This window comes from Salvia splendens, chromosome 12, assembly GCF_004379255.2.
Source record: "Salvia splendens isolate huo1 chromosome 12, SspV2, whole genome shotgun sequence".
In the NCBI taxonomy this organism is placed as follows: domain Eukaryota; kingdom Viridiplantae; phylum Streptophyta; class Magnoliopsida; order Lamiales; family Lamiaceae; genus Salvia; species Salvia splendens.
The window spans coordinates 22,663,137-22,682,420 of NC_056043.1; the positions used below are offsets into that span (position 1 = coordinate 22,663,137).

Consider the following 19,284-nt stretch of genomic DNA (forward strand, 5'->3'; position numbering starts at 1 on the left):
AAAAATCGGTTTCCTGTTCACGGTCGGACCGGCCGGTTCCACCGGTTCACGGCAATTCAATGTGCTAGTGGTTTTTAGGGGTGAACCAGACCGGACTGCCTGCCGGTTCGCGGTTGAACCGGTCGAACTGGCCGGTCCGATTTTTAAAACACTGGTTGAAATTCTATTCTTTATGTTCGATATCTCGGTACTGACCTTTAGCTATACTATTGTTGCCTTGTTAACCTTCCTCTTGATCAATCCACCCACCACCCATAATCGAAAACGCATCCACTTTCTCAAAAACCCCAAATTTCCCATCTCCTAGCACCAGAGGCAAAGCGGCAGTAGCCACTGGACTCCGATTACCGGCGAGGCGCCACGACGATGACGGACTCACAGCTGGAACGCGACTAGCCATAGAACCACGATGGTGCTGAGCGTCGGAGAGATGAGAGAAGAAGAGAGAGAAAGTCATATTTTCGAATTCTCTTTTTAATATTTTATTTTGTTTTTATTAATTATGCATTAGTATACTAATTAGGTCAAAAATTCACTAATCGGGTGTTGACCGTAGTTTATGATGTGACTGTAAAAAAGGACCACTTCGATGACGATTTCGTTTGTTTAGGAGTCCGTTTTCAAAAAGTGAATGTTTTGGACCAATTTTGTATTTTTAGCCATATGTTTAGGAACAAAAAGAGACTTTAGTCTTTACAATTATTTCAAAAGCATTTATAGTACTTCCTCTGTCCCACTTTAGCAGTCCCAGTTGAGTTGTGCACAATTTGAAGAAATGTAAAGAAAAGTTAGTGTAAAAAGATAGTTGAACGTGAGTCTCATTTTTATATAATAGTTTTATAACAAATATGAGTGAGATAGAATTATTAGAATGTGGGTCTATTACTATTTATGGAAGATTCTAACTGGAAATCAAAATGTTGGATGGACTTAAGTGGAAAACTGTAATTGCTAAAGTGGGACAGATGTAGTATTATTTTTTTTAATATTGGCATGTAAAACCATAAACTTTTAGAAAAATTTTGTATTTCCTACAACTTTAAAATTAGCCTCTAGTACCACTAACTTTCTCCCATTATGGTTTTTTTCCCAGCTCGACCCGAATTAAAAAAAAATTCGACTGAACTCTATCCATACTGGCAGACGTCGAATCTACATGGGCTACCGAAAAATATTAAAGGAAATGATGTTGTTTATAACTCTAGTTTCAAATTAATCCTAATAAAAAAATATTAAAGGAAATGATGTTGTTTATAACTCTAGTTTCAAATTAATCCTAATACTGAAATTAAAAAAATAGAAGAGCTTCGAGTTATTGTAATAAAATGGGGACAGTGGGGGAGCAAATATTACACTCCGAACATAATGATTTAAGAAGAATTTCGACCAATTTTTATTTTTAATTTTAGTATTAGGGTTAATTTGAAATTAGAATTGGAAACGACATCGTTTCCTTTGAAAATTTTTAATTCTGGTCTGGCACAGAAAAAAACCTACATAAATAGTCCCGGAGAAATGAAAATCAACAATAACGGCAAAGAGTTGTTGTGAATAGTAACCAATTTAATGGGAGTTCACGGCCTCTGGGAACTCCTCGCCCCCGTCGGCCGCCGTGTCTCCGTCGAAACCCTCGCCGGCAAGAGGCTCGCGATCGGTAACTCCTAATCCAAGCTTTAATTTTATGATCGAAATAATTTATTACCCCCTCTCTCTCTCACACTCCAGATGCGAGCATATGGATGATACAGTTTCTGAAGGCAATGCGGGACGAAAAAGGGGAAATCGTCAGGAACGCCCACATATTGGGCTTCTTTCGTCGAATTTGCAAGCTTCTCTATCTTCGAACTAAGCCGGTTTTCGTGTTCGACGGTGGCACGCCTGCTCTCAAGCGCCGCACTGTCATCGCTCGCCGCCGCCAGCGTGAGAATGCCCAGGTTAAGATCAGGAAGACTGCGGAGAAGTTGTTACTCAATCATGTGAGTTCCTTGTGTTACTTTAGAATTCCCCCTTTATCTTAACTTAGGGCTATTTCCTTCAACTCATAATCAATCAGGAAAATCAATTATGTAAATATTTTGTTCATAGCTTAAGACAATGAGATTGCAAGAGTTGGCGGCAGATCTTAAAAAACAGAGACAGGAAAATGATATCAAAGGGAAAATGGCCGTCGAACTAGAATCTGTTAATGAGCCGGGAAACAAGTTGCAAGGTGATGATAACGTGGCTTCAAGTTTCCGTCAAGTAGAGTTAGACGAGATGTGAGTTATGCTAAATTCTCTGTTACTTATTGTTGTAATTATAGCATGACTTTTGTAAACCATTTGATTTAGGTTGGCAGCTTCTATTGCTGCAGAAGAGAATGAGGGTTTTGGCATTGGTGCATCAACCTCAGGTGCTCAAGATGATCAACTTCTTGACGACGACGATGATGGAGATGAGGAAATGATACTAGTAAGTGTGATTCATAAATTAACTAGCATGGCTTACTTTCTCAAAATGTTTTTTCATGGTGCTTCCTTTTGTCACATTTTCTTACAGCCCGAGATGCATGATAAAGTTGATCATGCTGTTTTGGCTTATTTGCCTCCGTCAATGCAACTTGATCTTCTTGTTCAGGTGGTTTCCATCTCCTTATTGTTGAGTTCTGTCTATAAATTCTAGTTTATGAATCTTGAGTGTTTTACCTTATTTGTCAATCTCCTGCTTACAGATGAGAGAGAGACTCATGGCTGAGAATAGGCAGAAGTATCAGAAGGTCAAAAAGGTATAAACAGCTCCCATAAAGCCCTCAAATATGCCCTTGCCTATACATCGTATATTCCTATTTGTATTGGCAGATTTTCTGGAGTTGTTTCTTTTATGAACATCCTAATTTTCCTGATGGCATATATATTTTGCATTATATTTATTGCTAATCTTTTTGTAGTATGTATGTTAAGATCTCACATTTACCACGTACGTGGAGCCTTAAGAGTTTTTTCTACTTTCCTTTCAAGTGTATTATGTGTGTAGGCCCCAGAAAGATTTTCGGAGTTACAAATAGAAGCTTATCTCAAAACAGTTGCATTCCGCCGTGAGATAGATTGGGTTCAGAAGTCTGCTGCAGGGAGGGGCATAGATGGTGTGCAGACATCGCGAATTGCATCTGAACCCAACAGGGAATTTATTTTTTCCTCATCATTCACCGGGGATAAAGAGTGCGTATTTTAGTCTCTTATTCTTTGCACCTCTGTACAACAGTTTAGTCAATTTTGTATTGTTTTTAAAACAAACACAGTAATGCTTTGTAAGTGATTTTTTTCTTGATTTTACCAGATCCCTAACATCTGTTGGACAAGAGAGAAATGGGGTTGATCGTCGGCCCCCACCAGTAGTGTCTTCTGCTCATGCTGTCAATATAGATCAGCGGATGAAAAAATCTGATGTGGCAGCTGAACCAACTGTGTCTGAATCTGAAAAGGCATATCATGATGATGTTGAGAGTTATTTGGATGTAAGAGACACTGGGATCAGTATGACACGAGATCTGCAGAGGAATGTAGATTTGAGGACCCTAATGAATCAGGAGATCACGGAAAAAAATGAAAAGGGTAATAATGGATCTCCCACTACTAGGAATTCTCCAGGTGTTCCAGATGATTCACATCACATAAACCTGCAGCTGGAAGCTACTGGTGTGAATAATGGTGACAAAATAGGGGAGCCTGAAGTGTTAACTGGTGCTTCTTTTGAGATTTCTTTTGAAGCTGCAATAGAGCCTGATGCGTATAGCATTATTGATGATAATTTATTTGCTCGTCTGGTGGCTGGTGACCCAATTACAGACTTTTCTGTTGATAATTCCATGATATCTCAACAACCTTTGCATACTACTTCAGATAATGATTGGGAGGACGGAGCCATTGAAGGCAAAAGTACAGAATATCAGAATGTAGAAGAGGGCATGAATGACGAGGAAGAAGTTGAGTGGGAGGAAGGAGAAGAAAGCCAGAAACTTTTTCCAAAGGGAGGTCTTGAAGGAGCATCTGCTCTTCAGGAGGTAAATAGAAAAAGAAAAGCAGACATAAAGGGTTATAGATCGATGTATGACTTCCAAGAAAATCATGCATCAGAAGGAAATAAAAGTACAGAGTGTCTGAAAGTAGGGGACATGAGTGATGAGGGAGAAATCGAATGTGAGGAACCGTCTGAAGACATTCAATCATTTTCTTGTCTAGGTGAAAGCAATATAAATCTTACAAAGGGTGCCTTGGAAGAAGAAGCAGCTTTGCAGGAAGCAATTAGAAGAAGTTCAGAGAATATATCAGTTTGCAGAGACGTGATGGATTTTCAGGAAATTTTCTCGTCAGAAAGGGCTGGGGTAATGACTGATGAGAGTACCGATTGCATATTTGCCGATCCAGGGGAAGAGGGGCCTGAAATTTTCACCTCAGCCGACAATTTACATCAACCATATGGCTCAATGAATGATCTTGATAAAATTAATATAGAAACTACAACTTCGTCATTCATAGTACCGAGTCCTGAAACAACCAATTTAGACTCAAAGTTTTGGAATCCTAGTGAAAAGGGATCTTTAGCTGGAGAGGTACTTTTGGGTACAGACACACTCCCAGTAGCAGATTCTAAAAAGCAGCCATTACACGCTTGTAGTGAAGATAATGATGGGTATGTTATCAAGAAGCCAGTGAATTTTTGTACTGAAAAGGTTGTGCATAATATGAGTAGCTCTGTGATCACTGGTTCATCACATGACATAATGCCTAATTCTGGTTCTGCTTATGTAAAGAACATGTCTCAGGCAAAGCTAGATGTTCATTTGATTAGTACTGGGAATCCTGGCAAACCTGCTGCTGATGATTCAGGAATTGGTGTAGATAATTTAGACAAGGATGAAATGGATGGCGACTTTTTAATGGAAACAGAAATTAAAAGTAATGATTATCAGGATCCGAGGATTCTTGAGGATCGCTTGGAGGGAGAAATTGCATTTCTAGGTAAAGAACGTGAAGAACTAGGAAGTGAGCAGCGGAGGCTGGAGAGGGATGCAGGATCAGTCAACAATGAGATGTTTACTGAATGTCAGGTCTGTTTGGTGGGCATGCCTATGTTTTCTCACACTCTTATAGCTTTTGAACATCCGCAATAACACAAAACTTGGGCTTCTCAGCATATTCAAAATTCTCTTTAAATTGATTAAAATATATGCTTGAAGATTCCGATCTTGCATACAATTAATTACCTGGTGCATAAGATTCAGGGGCACAATCTTTCCATCTTAAAAAAGTTGTGGTGCATTTGTCATAAGCCAGTTAGTTGGCTATGTGTCCAACTTCATTGTGAGCTTTGACATGTGGCAAATATAATGTCAGTGTATGTGAATATGATTCACTTGAAAGTGGAGATAAAATGATTTTCAGTGCTAGAAATGGTGGGGTAGCAGTTACAAGATGATGGATGGTAGTGGAGGAGTGTGTTAATGCAGTCATTTAATTTATTATTATTATTATTATTGTTGTTGTTGTTGTTGTTATTATTATTTTGCAATTCCATGTGGGAGAATCTTGCAAACATTTCTTTATTATGTAGGAGTTGCTTCAAATGTTTGGATTACCATACATCATTGCACCAATGGAAGCTGAAGCTCAATGTGCTTTCATGGAGTTATCAAATCTTGTTGACGGTGTGGTAACAGATGACTCTGATGCATTCTTATTTGGCTCTCAGTGTGTGTACAAAAACATCTTTGATGATCGCAAATATGTGGAGACATATTTGATGAAGGTGATCTTGTAACTTATTTACTATAACAGTTGTTTTGTAGGTATTAATATTGTCCATAAATTTCTCAATTGAGCTTGTGATTAACTTTTTGTCAATGAGCTGTGGTTTCCTGTTGCATATCATGTTGCTTCAATATTTCCATGGCATGTTAAAGTTGTTTGGTTAGATAGAACTCATAGAAGTACCACACCGACCTTTTGTGTAGCAAATTTTATCTGTTTTACGCTTAAGCATTGATTTTAAGTGTTCTGACACTTGTTGGTTTCTAGGATATTGAGAATGAGCTTGGCTTGGATCAAGAAAAGCTAATCCATATGGCATTGCTTCTTGGAAGTGATTACACTGAAGGCATTAGGTAAAGTTTTCATCTTCTGTCATTAATATTTTCATTACTTGTTGTGTCAATCCTGAATACAGTTGCTGATAGAGTGAAGGTGAAACCAACGAAAGAACAGAAATAGAAACTAACTCTCTACTCCGAAGAGCTATTTCTCCAAAGAGGACACAACGTATTTGTCAATGATGAAACATAGGAAACAATAGCCCTTTAAGTGAGAAACTGACTAAACCCTAATGAAATCGTAGGCCATATGTTTACATGTTGGACTCAGTGATAATATAACCCAAGAACTTAATTAAGAAAACCAACATACTAATCAAAGACTCAGGCTAATAAAACACGACTCGGCATGTATTGAAGAGATATCTAGGTAATAAAAGTAATAATTACTGCTGTACAGATATCAGTAGCGTCACAACATCTTCCGCAGGAATTCTGGTGGTCAGCCTCTTAGTTTCACTGGCATTGCATATTAATCTCTTGTAATATTGCAGCGGTGTCGGCATTGTTAATGCGATTGAGGTTGTTAATGCTTTTCATGGGAAAGACGGTCTTCGTGAGTTTCGAGAGTGGATTGAATCACCGGATCCTAGTATCCTTGGGAAAATAGATGTAGAAGCAGGAGGTGACTCAAGAAAGGAAGGACCAAAAGGCACCGACGATGCTGAAAGGAAAAAACGGATTTTCAAGGATAAGCATGTAAACTGACTTGCTTCACATTTTCATCCAAATGTTTGTCTGTTTATGTTCATGATTTTCATTTTCTTGGCATATCAGAGAAATGTGAGCAAAAATTGGCATGTCAGTTCTTCTTTTCCAAGTGATGCTGTGATTTCTGCTTATGTTTCCCCACAAGTGGATAAATCAACCGAACCATTTGCATGGGGAAAACCAGATCTTTTTGTTCTTCGCAAGTGAGTCTTGATCTATCACCTCTGTATTCAAGGCTGAAGCGTAATGAAATGACAAAAATTTACCATTCATTGAATTGGCACCTAGATTGTGTCTGGAGAAATTTGGCTGGGGCGCCTCTAAAGCTGATGAGTTGCTGCTACCAGTGCTGAATGAGTACAGCAAGCATGAGGTGATCACTACTCCTTTTGATTCCAGCCTTGTTAACTCAGTACAGCAGTAGAAACAACCAAGGCACTTATGGTATAATCGTGTGTGCATAAAAATGGAGTGCTGTTAACAAAGTTTTCCTTTTCACTCCATTTTCACATCGTAACTGTCATTTCTAAAGATGAGACACCTTTGTACTTGTTTATGTGGGTCTGTTGATACAGACGCAACTGAGATTGGAAGCGTTTTACACATTCAATGAAAGATTTGCCAAAATTCGGAGTAAGAGAATAGAGAAGGCTGTCAAAGGAATAGCGGGGTCTAAATCTTCTGCTGTGATGGGTGAAACACCTCAACAATCATCCAGGAAGGGCATGAAAAGCAAAGTGGTGCGCTGTGAAGATGAAGGAAACCAATTAGATTTAAATACAGCAGGAGGGGATGGTGCTGTTACCACAACAAAACCATCCATTGAGCCACTGAAAAAAGGACAGATGAGGAAAAGGAATTATCGTAGAGTGTTGGAAGAATCTATTGGTGTAGATGATGAATCACGTGGTCGGCGAAGACAACGAGGATGTGGCAAAGGAAAGAGAAGTGGAAGAGTAAAGAAGAAAACTGATATTGGAACCAGCTATGACGATGCCAGCAATAGTGGATATGGTGAAGTATTGCAATCCCACACATCTGATGAACCTCCTCAATTACGAAGGGTATGCAAGTGTGTATGTGTGTGTGTGTGTATCAACTTAGTCATTTTTTAATGAAATCTCATTGCTCCACTCCAGTCAGGACGACCTCGGAAGTATGTGAATTACAACGTGGATGCGCCTTTCATGGAAGAAGTAATGTTGAAGGGGGATAAAGAAATCGGTGGTGCAGTAAAGATCATCGATGATTCTCTAAAGGAGAGCGGTGACATTACATTGCATGAGACAGATCTGTCACACGGAATAAATGAGATTGATATACAAACAAAAAACGGTGACAATGCGTTGGAGGAGACAGATCTGACACATGGAATGGGTGAGATTGATATTCGAACAAGAGAAGATCCTTCTGGCCGTGGGCAAGAATCGAATGATTATCTTCAGTTTGGAGGCGGGTTCTGCATGAATGAAGATGATGAAGATGGCCATGCAACGAGAGAAACCATGCTCGATTATCTCACCGGTGCTGATCTCATGCTGAAAGAAGATCGGGAAAGCAATACATCAAGACCTTCAGATGAGGGCACAGGTATGCCTGATAACGAGTTAGACAGGAACAACGACACATCAAGAAGTGACACCGAGGGTGAATTCAAGAGATTCAACATGGTATCCCTTCGTGCAATGCCAAACTTGAGGAAGAAAAGGCGAAAAAAGTGAGGCTGTGTGTTCCTTTGTACTTTTCTTTTGCAAAATCTGAAGCAGTAGCTTACTTTTTCCGGTCAGCTGATGTAATAGAGAAAGGACTGTATGGATGGCATATGATAGGAAGAAACCCGAGCTCTCGTCTTGTCCTTGTATACTCCCTTCCTATGTATAATCCTTGTATGCTCCCTTCTTATGTAGTAGTATAAATCAAGTTTTTACTATCCATATTTCAGAGGCAAACTCATAACTAATCCCCAATATTCAGGATTTGTATATTCACTAAGGGGTGAACATTTGGGTTTTGGTTTGGTTTTTTACTCAAATTGAATCAAATCCGAAAAACCTAATTTAGTTCTAAACCCAACCCGAAACAAACCCAAAAAACCTAAACCGAAGTTCAAATATCAAACTAAACTGAAAAAAACTGAAATTATAGTATGAAGTTTCAAAAAACCAAAAAACCTAAAACTGAAAAACCGAAAAAAAAACATACATAGTATATTAAGGTAAAATTGTGGATTATATATTTTTTCACCTCTCTCTCTTTCTCTCCTCTTTTACTTTGGTCAGATTACCTACAATCTTTGATATCTTGTGGTTTAGATTATTCTTTTATGTTTATGATGAGCTCAAAATATTATGATTATGTGGTACGAACTCATGTCCACCGTTCCTTCCTCCAACGACTGCTTTCTCTTCTCCTCAGCCAATTAACCTACATCACAATCTAGCTACATTTCCAGCTATATTCACAACCATGAATCATTATGTTTGATTAGGTTAGCTTCAAACAATGTGAGAAACTGCCAAAACTAGTGTATGATCAAATTAAGTAGAAATTTCCAGAACCACTAACTGATTTACTAGACAAACAAATAGACATTTCTCAAAATAAAATATGGCATGACACAACATTCGTATCCTCATTTCCTCATAAAACGAGCTTGAAACAAAACTCATATTTAATGGCCACCGTCGATACTTGACACTTTCTTAATTTGAATTAACTCATTAGGCCCAAACTTAAAGAAACAATCCAATATAAAAAGGTCATCCAAGTCTTTTAATTCTTGGCCCAAAATCAATTAGGTTCGTATTGGTCTCCCTTTCCCCAACTTCAGTTTTCAAAAATGGAAATCCCCAAATCGGAGAAGCCCCAATTCGACCACCTCTCTCATTCCGGCTGTGCGTGCGGCAGCTCCACTGTCACACTCCCTCCCTCTCTGTGTCGTGATTTTGCCACCACTGCGGTCGCCGAAACTGCCATGGATCAGCACTGCCACCGTCGCCCGACTGGACGGGTACAACCTTCGGGCTTTACCTGTTGCCACCGAAATTATTGTCCTTCAATTTTTTGCCATTCTTTTCTATAAGAATAATGATGTCAAATAGTATAAGGGCATCATTAACCCCGTCCACATTTCCGGCCCCAAGTCCCCTCCACGTCATCATTCCTCTACAGTTGCGGCCCAGGCCCAAACTGCTATAACCCTGCAGGTTGCGGCCCGGGCCGCAACTAATAAATGACACTATTCACAACTCCAACCTATTTAACTCGTAAAATAAAAAACGCTGGAAATTTATAACACGGAAAATTTAATTTCATCGAATACTGCAAAATTACAACATATAAATTTTAAAACTGAAAATAAAATACATAAAAACATAACGTCAATTCTGGAAAACATTGGTGCGAGTCCAAATTTCTTCGATTAGATCGGCTTGGAGGCGAGTGTGTTGTTCCTCTTGGCGCATCGCAGCTGAACGGGCCATGACATTGCGGATGTCGTGAGGAAGGCCCTGCACGGGCGGCTCGGTGACAACGTAGTTGCTCCCGGTGCTGGCGAGCGGATCGTCGCTCCACAAAGTGACGTTATCTTGCTCGTCCTCAACGATCATGTTATGCATTATGATACATGCATACATTGTGTCGACGATGTTTGACCGCTGCCAACCACGGGCCGCTCCCTTCACGATAGCCCACCGCGCTTGGAGGACTCCGAATGCACGCTCGACATCTTTCCGAGCCGCCTCTTGTCTTTGGGCAAACATTGCCCTCCGATCGGTTGTCGGAGCTGTGATAGTCTTCACGAACACTGGCCATCGAGGGTAGATCACGTCTGCCCGATAGTACCCCATACTATACCGACGGTGGTTGGCCGTGAACTCTACGTTCGGTGCTCGCCCAGCACTTAAGTCGTTGAACAATGGAGACTCGTTCAACACATTGAGGTCGTTGTTGGACCCCGCGACACCAAAGTAGGCATGCCAGATCCACAATCGGCAACGGCCTCCAACACAATCGTGGGATGTGTGCCCGCCAGTGTATTGTCCTCTCCAAGCCGTTGGACAATTCTTCCACTGCCAGTGCATACAGTCGATGCTTCCAAGCATCCCCGGGAAGCCGTGGGCCCGCTCGTGCATGTCGACCAACTTCCTAACGTCGTCGGTCGTTGGCTTTCGCAAGTACGTATCCTTGAATGCTTCGACGACTGCCAGACAGAATCTAGCGAGGGACTCCCGGCCAGTAGGCTCGCTTACATGGAGATACTCATCGAACATATCTGATGTAGTTCCGTAAGCGAGTTGACGAATGGCAGACGTGCATTTCTGCAACGTCGATATACTTTCTCGGCCCACTGCATCGGTAGTTTGGCAGAAATACGGGTCACGAGCTACAACTGCGTTGACAATGCGTAGGAACAACAGCCTCCGCATCCGGAACCGGCGACGGAACATCTGATCACTCCATCGCGGATCTCTAGAGAAATAATCCGTGAAAAGCCGCAAGGCAGCTTGTTCACGGTCTCAGTGAATATACATCCGGGTACGTGGTACCCGGGTTTGTTGTTCGTTCCAAGCTTGAATAACAGCTTGGTAGCGTTCAACTTCGTTGTTGATTTCTTCTTGGATTGCCGGTAGCGCCTCTGCTAACTACCGGGACATTTGATCTTCGAATATTCTTTGACGTGGAGGCATTTTTTCGAATTCTAGGAAGAGATTTGAAGTTGAATATGAAGTTGAATGTGTATGAAAATGGAGTAGTATTTATAGAAAAAAAATTTGAATTTAAAAAAAAAAATTGGTTGCGGCCCTGCCCGAGGAGCGTGTAACGCTGGGCCGGGACTCTACAGTTGCGGCCCGTCACCGTGCAACGCCGTCCCAGGCCGGGACGCGGGACGCGCGACAGGCCGGGAACGCGGCCCCGGGACGGGCCTGGGCCGTGACTCTCCTCCGTGCAACGCTCGGGACGGGCCGGGACTCGCGAGATGTGGCCCGGCCCCTTGCGTTATAGATGCTCTAATGGTCATCACGTGCTATAGGTAAGGCTTTTTATTTTGAGCATTCATTTCAGAAAAAGTAATAGTAATAAATAATTAAAGTGATGATAGAGTAAAGTAAGATGGATAATAAAGGGAGACTTTGATTTACATGATTCTCCTTTTTGAAAGCTTTGAAAAATCTATATAAAGTTAGGTAATTGAATGGGTATTCCTCATTTTCATAAAAACTAGTATAGCTCTTGCGCGTTGTGCAACTGACAACATTTATAATTAATAGATGTACATTTAATCATATACTTCGTGCAAGATATATCTGAAGAGTTTATTTTAGGTATAATATTTAAGAATAAATATTTATTCAGTTAGATAGAGAAAATTGATAATACAGAAAAGAGGAAAAAATAAGAGAAATAAACAGTGAACCGGAAAGTCCTTAAAAGTTAGTGAAATATGGATCTCACTTATATATATTAATTTTAAATGAAATGTGAGACCGAATATGGAACCCACTTGTATATATTAGTTTTAAATGAAATGTGAGACCCTATTACCATTTATAGTAAAAGTGAACCGAGACTCCTATTAAAGGACAAACTAAAATAAAAAACAGGACTCCTTTTCGCGGACGGAGGAAGTATTAAGTTATTAAAACCTTGGGAGCAGACATCTATTTTAGAATTTTCTATGAGGTTTAGGATCGCGATAACAGTGGGAAACCCGACGCTGGTTGTTGTCTTGTAGGGCTCAGAATCGTACCACAAATATCATTATTTTTTATAATTAATTTTATTTTTTAAATTTATACTCCGTTAAATAAAATTTTAAAAAATACTATCATTTCAAAATAATCCATACTTTAGTTTAAGCTATGCTTTAATAATTTTGCAAAAATATAAATTTTAATACACCCTATTTCAGTCATTCATATTTGGTCCGTCCACTTAAATTAATTGTATCACATATTCGTAACTCACACGTTTCATATTCTAAAATTCTAAAGCTATAAAATTAATGCGTTTTATTTTCTTTCTAAAATAATAGTGTTCTCAACTTAATTCATCGTAACATGTTAACACATTAAAATTTTGATATAATAACACATTAAAATTCACGGAGTTCACAATTTTGATTTTAAGAGTTCTATAATTTTAATTATTTATCTTTACAAAATTTTTTTCCATTAATTCTTAATTTTTTAAGCACTACAGTAAACTTTAAAAAAATAACTTGTTCTTAACTCATCTATTTAATATTTTAAGGCTATATACTTAATATTTTTGTCATTTAATTTATAAAAGTTTATTATTCTTAGCTCAATCCAATATATTATACAATATATGACATATTAATACTACTTGAGTTTACGATTTTGAATTTAAGAATTTTTGTAATTTTGATTTTGCTTCTTTAATTTTCAAAATTTTAATTTCTTTAATTTCTTTTATATTTGGAACGTTACAGTCGAATCTCGTTAATAATCTTGTATTCTTAAATCATCTATTTCACATTTTAAAGCTATATAATTGATATTTTCTATGTTTCTTTATAAAATACACTTAGCAACAAATCAATTATTTATACTAAATATATCATATAAATATTAATTTAGTTTCTTGTTGTGATTTTAAAATTTTCATAATTTTTATGTATATATTTTTGTAAGCTCTCCAATCAAACATCGATAAAAAATCAAATGTTGCAATATTTAATAAAGTGATTTGAATTTCATAAATTTTAATTTTTGGAACATTACGATCAAACATCGCTAAAAAATCACATGTTCTTAACTCATTTATTAATATTTTAAATCTATATAGCTAATATTGTATAATTTATATAGAATATTGCATAGAAAAAAGTACATTACACAGTGTTGTTAAATTGTAAACTATGTTGCTAAGTGGTTACTACAACCTAGCCTTATGGATTACTAAACTCTTTGGGGATAGATTTAACTTCGATCACTTAGTGAACACTATGTTATTGAGTCAGTACTACACCCTATACTAATAGACTACTAAACCCTTAGAGTGTTGTGCCCAATACACATAGAATTGTTCATCAAACGACATTCATATGATTAGTGAATTTGTACTTCAGCCCCGGCGCGATGCGCATATGATGATATTTATAGTAATCAAATAAGTATGTAATCATATATTATTAATACATGTGAACTTTAGTACTATTATATAGTATCAAATTGCTATACATGTGAACATTTTGCTTTGCACATTGAAACTTTCGTAAATTCACACTGCAGTAAAAAAGTCTTTTATTACTTATATACTTTAACTTTATTGTGCATAATTACAAAAGGCATAAAACCTTTTTCATAGCAACATTTGGTACACTTATTACATTCTTTATAATCAAAAGGTTAAAATTAAATCATAGTTTCCACTTTCAACTTACAGTAAAATTGTTACGGATTGTATAACCAAAAATTAAATACTAAAACATCACACACATTTTTCTGTTTTTTCATAATATTATAACATACATCGTTGATACATATAAACTTTGTATATTTATTAAATTATAAGTTTTGTATATAAATTTAATTTATTACTAAATAAAAAATGTTTACTAATTTATTAGTAGAACATTAAATGCGATACATAATTAAGTAAATTGACTTAATCATGGAATATGCGTATAATTATGTGTACAGTTATGGCCTTATGGGTATTATGTGGATTATGTGTGTAGTTCAATATTAAAAACAAAGTTTACGAACTTATTAATAAAAAATTAAATGCAATACATAATTAATCAAGTAAATTGACTTCATTATGGAATGTGTATAATATGAAATATAGAGATATGGAATAATTATGTTGATTACAAAAAATAAAAGAATATGGAATGCGTATGATGTGGCTGATATAATTTGGAATTTCGTATAATGTAAATTAGGACTGATTTAATGTAAAATATGGAAGGCGTATAATGTAAATCATGACTTATTTAATTTGCAATGAATCAATATAATACAAAAGGTGAAAAACTCAACTAAATATTGGAAACCATTTCCTATTTATATTTGGAAAGTTAAAATAAACAGAGAATGCTAGTAATGTTAATTAGTGGCAAATTTGTAATTTACTATATACTGCATAAAACTATGGAATAATATACTCCATATACACTATTTTCTCAATTTTGAAATGAAAGATTACATAGTAAATTGTAAGGTTGACAACGTTTTGTAAGGATAAATTTTAGGAATTTTTTTTTATATTTATTTAATTATATATATTATTTCATCACATAATATGCTAATTAATTTTATAGTACTGCTTAATTACTAATACTATTAAGTAACACAAAATGATCAGTTTATTAAAAATAAGCATTAATATTGTAGAGAGATAAAAATAAACTATAAAAGAAACTGTAAAAGATAAATATTAGAGTTCTTAGCTCTAGAGTTCTTAGCTCTATTCTCTTTATCAGTATTATACTCCCTCCGTCCCAAGGAAGATGACCCCTTCCTTGGGCAGCACGGAATTTTATACATCTTTATTTTGTGTGTTAAGTGGAGAGAGGAAAGTAATAGAGTGAGAATAAAGAAGAGATAAATGTGTTTCTAATTTTAATAATGAGTCAATCATTTATCTAATTTTAATAATGAGTCATTTTGATTGAGATAAAAAAAAAGGAAAATGAGACAGCGGGAGTACTTTTTCTTTTGTCTGACACTTGTCACTAAATTTGTTATTGTCTCTGTGGCTACATGAAGTGCTATATTGTTGCAAAAAATACAAAAAACAGTATTCTAGGATGATTATAAAAAACAATTATTATAGGTTACATGCTCGATCGTGTTTTAGATTACCAATTTTTACTTATATACCACTTCATTCCCACAACCACAATAAGAATCACATTTTACCATTTTGGTATTTCCCAAGAGTCACATTTTATTTTACCATAAATGATAAGTAGAATACACATTCTACTAACTCACTTCACTCATATTTTATTATAAATTCAATATAACTAAATGAGTCGCATATTCCACTAACTTTTCCAACTCATTATTGTTTACATTTCTTAAAACTCGTGCTCATACTAAATGTGACACCTATTCAAACATGTGTTTTGATCCTTTTTATGTACCAATGGTTTATTTCTCTCTCACATGTTAAATATCTACAAAGGTTGGTTCAATGTATACAATTGTCTTTTATTTAGGTTTTGCGGAAAGCTTATCAAAGAATCTATATAATTGATGTAACTTTTGGAATCTTTTATTATCTTTGATTGATTGCAAATCAGTCAATCAATCAAGCTTTTGTTTTGTACAATGGACAATTTACTTTTTGCATGATATATGTATAGGAGAACCCAAAAGAATGAATTATAATATTTTAAGATAAGCTCAATATTCATCCAACTTAACTATACCTTTTTTAATTATTTATTAGTGACTATCCAACTTAGCCATTATATATTTATTTTTATTATTTTTATAATAATATTATTACATGAAATATTTATTATTGCATCATAAAAATTGACAAAAAGGCACAATAAATGATAAACTAAAAATTTAAAATAAACAAATAAACAACATAAATTACAATAATTGAAATACGCAATTGAAAATGCATAATTGGTGCTGTTAAAACATTTATACATAATTTAGTAAATATATGTTAATACAATCAAGAATCTCATGTTGAGTAATAGGAAAAACATCAGTAATAGGAATCGCTCAAAGTGAGTAGGATTCTACATTTTCTTTGCCTCTGAAGCACTATCCGGTGCGACATGAGGTGGACAATACCGGGTGCTTTATTTGCTTCGAAGTAACGCGTATTTTGTGCAAGTCTATTTGCAAATATGTGTGGTGATATACCTTGCATCTTCAAGACCATCATCTGAACGATTACATAAAATCATTTACGGGAAAGAAGGTGATACCTTGATGAGGGTACTTTAGTATAAGCCTGGTTATTTAGGGGCATATGTTTCCAATATCTTTATTTTTGTCATTATTCTTGCTGCCTTTCCTCGTCAAATTAATTTCTCGTCACTTGTTTCCGTCGAAATACAAATTTTCCAATACTCCATCCTCAAAAATAAAGTTATATTTTATGCTTTGCTTTGTTTTGCTTCATTGTGCCATTCTTTATCTCTTTTACTCCGTAATTTTTATGATGTTTGTTTTACTTTTTTCTAATATCGTTTTATTACTTTCTTTGATATGTTAGGGAGTAACAGTTACAACCTGCTTTTTAGTAAATACTTTCAACCATTTTTGTGCTTCTTGATTATGTTACATTTATTATTATTTATAAAATCATTTACAAGTTTATTTACTTTAAAGATGCCAGACCATCATCTGAACGATAATATAAAATCATTTATAGGGAAGAAGGTGATACCTTGACGAAGGTACTTAAGTAGAAGCCTGGTTATTTAGGGGCATATATTTCCAATGTCTTTATTGTTATCGTTATTCTTGTTGTCTTTCCTCGTCAAACCAAACCTCTTAATGGTTATTTGTCGTCATTTGTTTCCTTCCAAATACAAATTTCCGACACTCCATCCTCAAAAATAAAGATATATTTATGTTTTGCTTTGTTTTGCTTCATTGTCTTTCTTTATCTCTTTTACTCCGTACGTTTTATGATATTTTTTTATTTTTTTTCTCAATATCATTTTATTACCTTCTTTGGTATGTTAGGGAGTAACAGTTACAACCTGCTTTTTAGTAAATACTTTGAACCATTTTTGTGCTTCTTGATTATGTTACATTTATTGTTATTTTTATTATTGTTTGGCGCTATTAGCCACGAATATAATGTGTTCTCAAGTGTGATTACCTCGTTAATTACTGATTCATTAAGCATATTGTTGGCAGAGAAATCTTGGAGCTATGGCTAATGCGGGATTATCCGCTAAACAAGAGAAGTATGATAAAATACAGAGGATGAAACAAGAAGTTGCTGAAATGGTGAAATCGCAGGCTGTGGGCAAGAAACACAAACACAGCTTCAACAATGTGTTGGAAAATAAAATTTGTAAATTATATGATCTTTATGTTGAGGTATGCATCTAATTTTGTAGCTTGTTGATCTCCCCACCCAAAAGTAAATGAAACTGGGAAAATAAACAACAAATTGATCCTCTAAAAGATATAAATAATATATTTTGTTTTTTTAGGTTTTCAATCCTAATTGTTATTTGGTTTTCATCTCAGACACTAGAAGAAGATTTAATTGTGTCTGTAGAAGATATTAAGAAAAGTTAATAGTACTTCATGTCCGTCAGTAAGTTTTGCTGTGCCTACGTTGATGAAATAGAATTGCACGATCGCCATTATATTTGATACAATTCTTTGCGATGCAGCTGGCTTTGTTGTGGCCCGGTGGCTTCATGAGTACTAATAGGATTAAACGCGGAGCTAAAGAAAGGAAAGGCATTCGCAGTTTCCGGGAGGTATGCATTTTTAATTTCTTTCAACTACAATATAATGTGCTTCTTGATCCTCCGAAACCATATCATATGGTTTTTTGACGATGGTTTGCGTCTAAGCCTCATCCTACTCATGTCCGATGAAATATGAATGCTCTTGTATAATCACATGTTAGTTTTTCGTTGTTCTGCTCACAGTCATCTTCGTTTCATTTGTTGGCATAGGATCAAGAGAATTAAAGAAGCAAAATGTTTTAGCACAGGGAACAAAATTCTTATGAGAAATTGTTGTCTTGTGATCGTGGTTCTAAGTTGGTGAGCTGTGCAGCTCGCGGTGCTGTCCCTTCAAACGGCCTCAATTCAGGCAACCCGAAGTAGGAAAAATTAAAGAAGTTTATCTTCAGCAGCAACCTAGACCATACGGATACAAAGCCGTTTGTTACCAAAAGGAAAGCAAAACGGATGCCCAATGCCGAGGAGGCTGATCTTCTCCTTGAGAAGCTGGTAATTTCATAGAGCGGAGAAAGGGCACAAACTTGATAAGCATTTGTGCGAAAGAATTGAACTTGCAAATATATTGAGTTGTTAGGTTTTGTTTCGGTTTATAAGAGAGATAGAAAGAAAAAGTGATTGAAGTGTTATTAATGGAGAATTGATTTCATCTAATTAAAGAGGAAAAAAATTCTTAACTTAAAAAGTGCATTTTTAGGAAATACTCAAAAGGGAAACTGTTCTTATTTTTAAGAGAGGAGTAATATATATTGCAACTGAACTACATTTAATAAAGGAAATTGAAGAGAATGAACTTTGGATTTGCCATGCTAACGTACAAGTACATAATTAAATAGAAACTCTCATGTAGTATGACAAATTTAATTTGGACTGTTAATCTTTGTACGATACTACATGATAAGGGATAATAGTACCTAAAATTATGAAATTTAGTTAAATTTTAGCCATCTCAAAAAATATTTGACATCAAAATATTAAATTATAAAATTTTAGTGGATGTCCATGTCCACAGTGG

General features: G+C 36.0%; 2 protein-coding genes across 7 annotated transcripts; both read left to right on the forward strand.

The window, feature by feature from the left end:
• Nucleotides 1–1,515: 1,515 nt before the first annotated feature.
• LOC121758161 (DNA repair protein UVH3) lies at nucleotides 1,516–8,769 on the forward strand. Of its 3 annotated transcripts, none has more exons than XM_042153595.1 (15): nucleotides 1,516–1,654; nucleotides 1,726–1,976; nucleotides 2,086–2,258; nucleotides 2,331–2,451; nucleotides 2,539–2,616; nucleotides 2,711–2,764; nucleotides 3,013–3,197; nucleotides 3,316–5,086; nucleotides 5,590–5,784; nucleotides 6,054–6,139; nucleotides 6,619–6,823; nucleotides 6,902–7,038; nucleotides 7,124–7,208; nucleotides 7,411–7,899; nucleotides 7,975–8,769. In XM_042153595.1, exons 1-15 carry the CDS (start codon nucleotides 1,567–1,569, stop codon nucleotides 8,554–8,556), a joined length of 4,500 nt encoding a protein of 1,499 aa, XP_042009529.1. In that variant the 5' UTR covers nucleotides 1,516–1,566; the 3' UTR covers nucleotides 8,557–8,769. The 3 variants fall into 3 exon arrangements, with proteins under 3 accessions (XP_042009529.1, XP_042009530.1, XP_042009531.1); XM_042153596.1 differs by having other exon boundaries at nucleotides 1,552–1,654; nucleotides 1,749–1,976; XM_042153597.1 differs by lacking the exons at nucleotides 1,516–1,654; nucleotides 1,726–1,976 and having other exon boundaries at nucleotides 2,117–2,258; nucleotides 2,354–2,451.
• An 8,476-nt stretch (nucleotides 8,770–17,245) lies between these two features.
• On the forward strand, nucleotides 17,246–18,934 carry LOC121758178 (ubinuclein-2-like). Of its 4 annotated transcripts, XR_006041365.1 has the most exons (5): nucleotides 17,246–17,459; nucleotides 17,704–17,889; nucleotides 18,043–18,112; nucleotides 18,192–18,281; nucleotides 18,483–18,934. XR_006041365.1 is itself a non-coding variant. In XM_042153608.1 (3 exons), exons 1-3 carry the CDS (start codon nucleotides 17,719–17,721, stop codon nucleotides 18,495–18,497), a joined length of 276 nt encoding a protein of 91 aa, XP_042009542.1. In that variant the 5' UTR covers nucleotides 17,246–17,718; the 3' UTR covers nucleotides 18,498–18,934. The 4 variants fall into 4 exon arrangements, 1 of the variants encoding a protein (XP_042009542.1); XR_006041364.1 differs by having other exon boundaries at nucleotides 17,246–17,889; XR_006041366.1 differs by having other exon boundaries at nucleotides 17,246–17,889; nucleotides 18,586–18,934.
• Nucleotides 18,935–19,284: the final 350 nt, after the last annotated feature.

Excerpts from the sequence above, each read along its gene's own strand:
- LOC121758178 (XM_042153608.1), top strand. The coding sequence starts at position 17,719 with ATGGCTAATGCGGGATTATCCGCTAAACAAGAGAAGTATGATAAAATA. Across the intron at positions 17,890-18,191 it reads TATATGATCTTTATGTTGAG|CTGGCTTTGTTGTGGCCCGG; the intron begins GTATGCATCTAA and ends TTTGCGATGCAG.
- LOC121758161 (XM_042153595.1), top strand. The coding sequence starts at position 1,567 with ATGGGAGTTCACGGCCTCTGGGAACTCCTCGCCCCCGTCGGCCGCCGT. Across the intron at positions 2,259-2,330 it reads CAAGTAGAGTTAGACGAGAT|GTTGGCAGCTTCTATTGCTG; the intron begins GTGAGTTATGCT and ends CATTTGATTTAG. Across the intron at positions 2,617-2,710 it reads AACTTGATCTTCTTGTTCAG|ATGAGAGAGAGACTCATGGC; the intron begins GTGGTTTCCATC and ends TCCTGCTTACAG.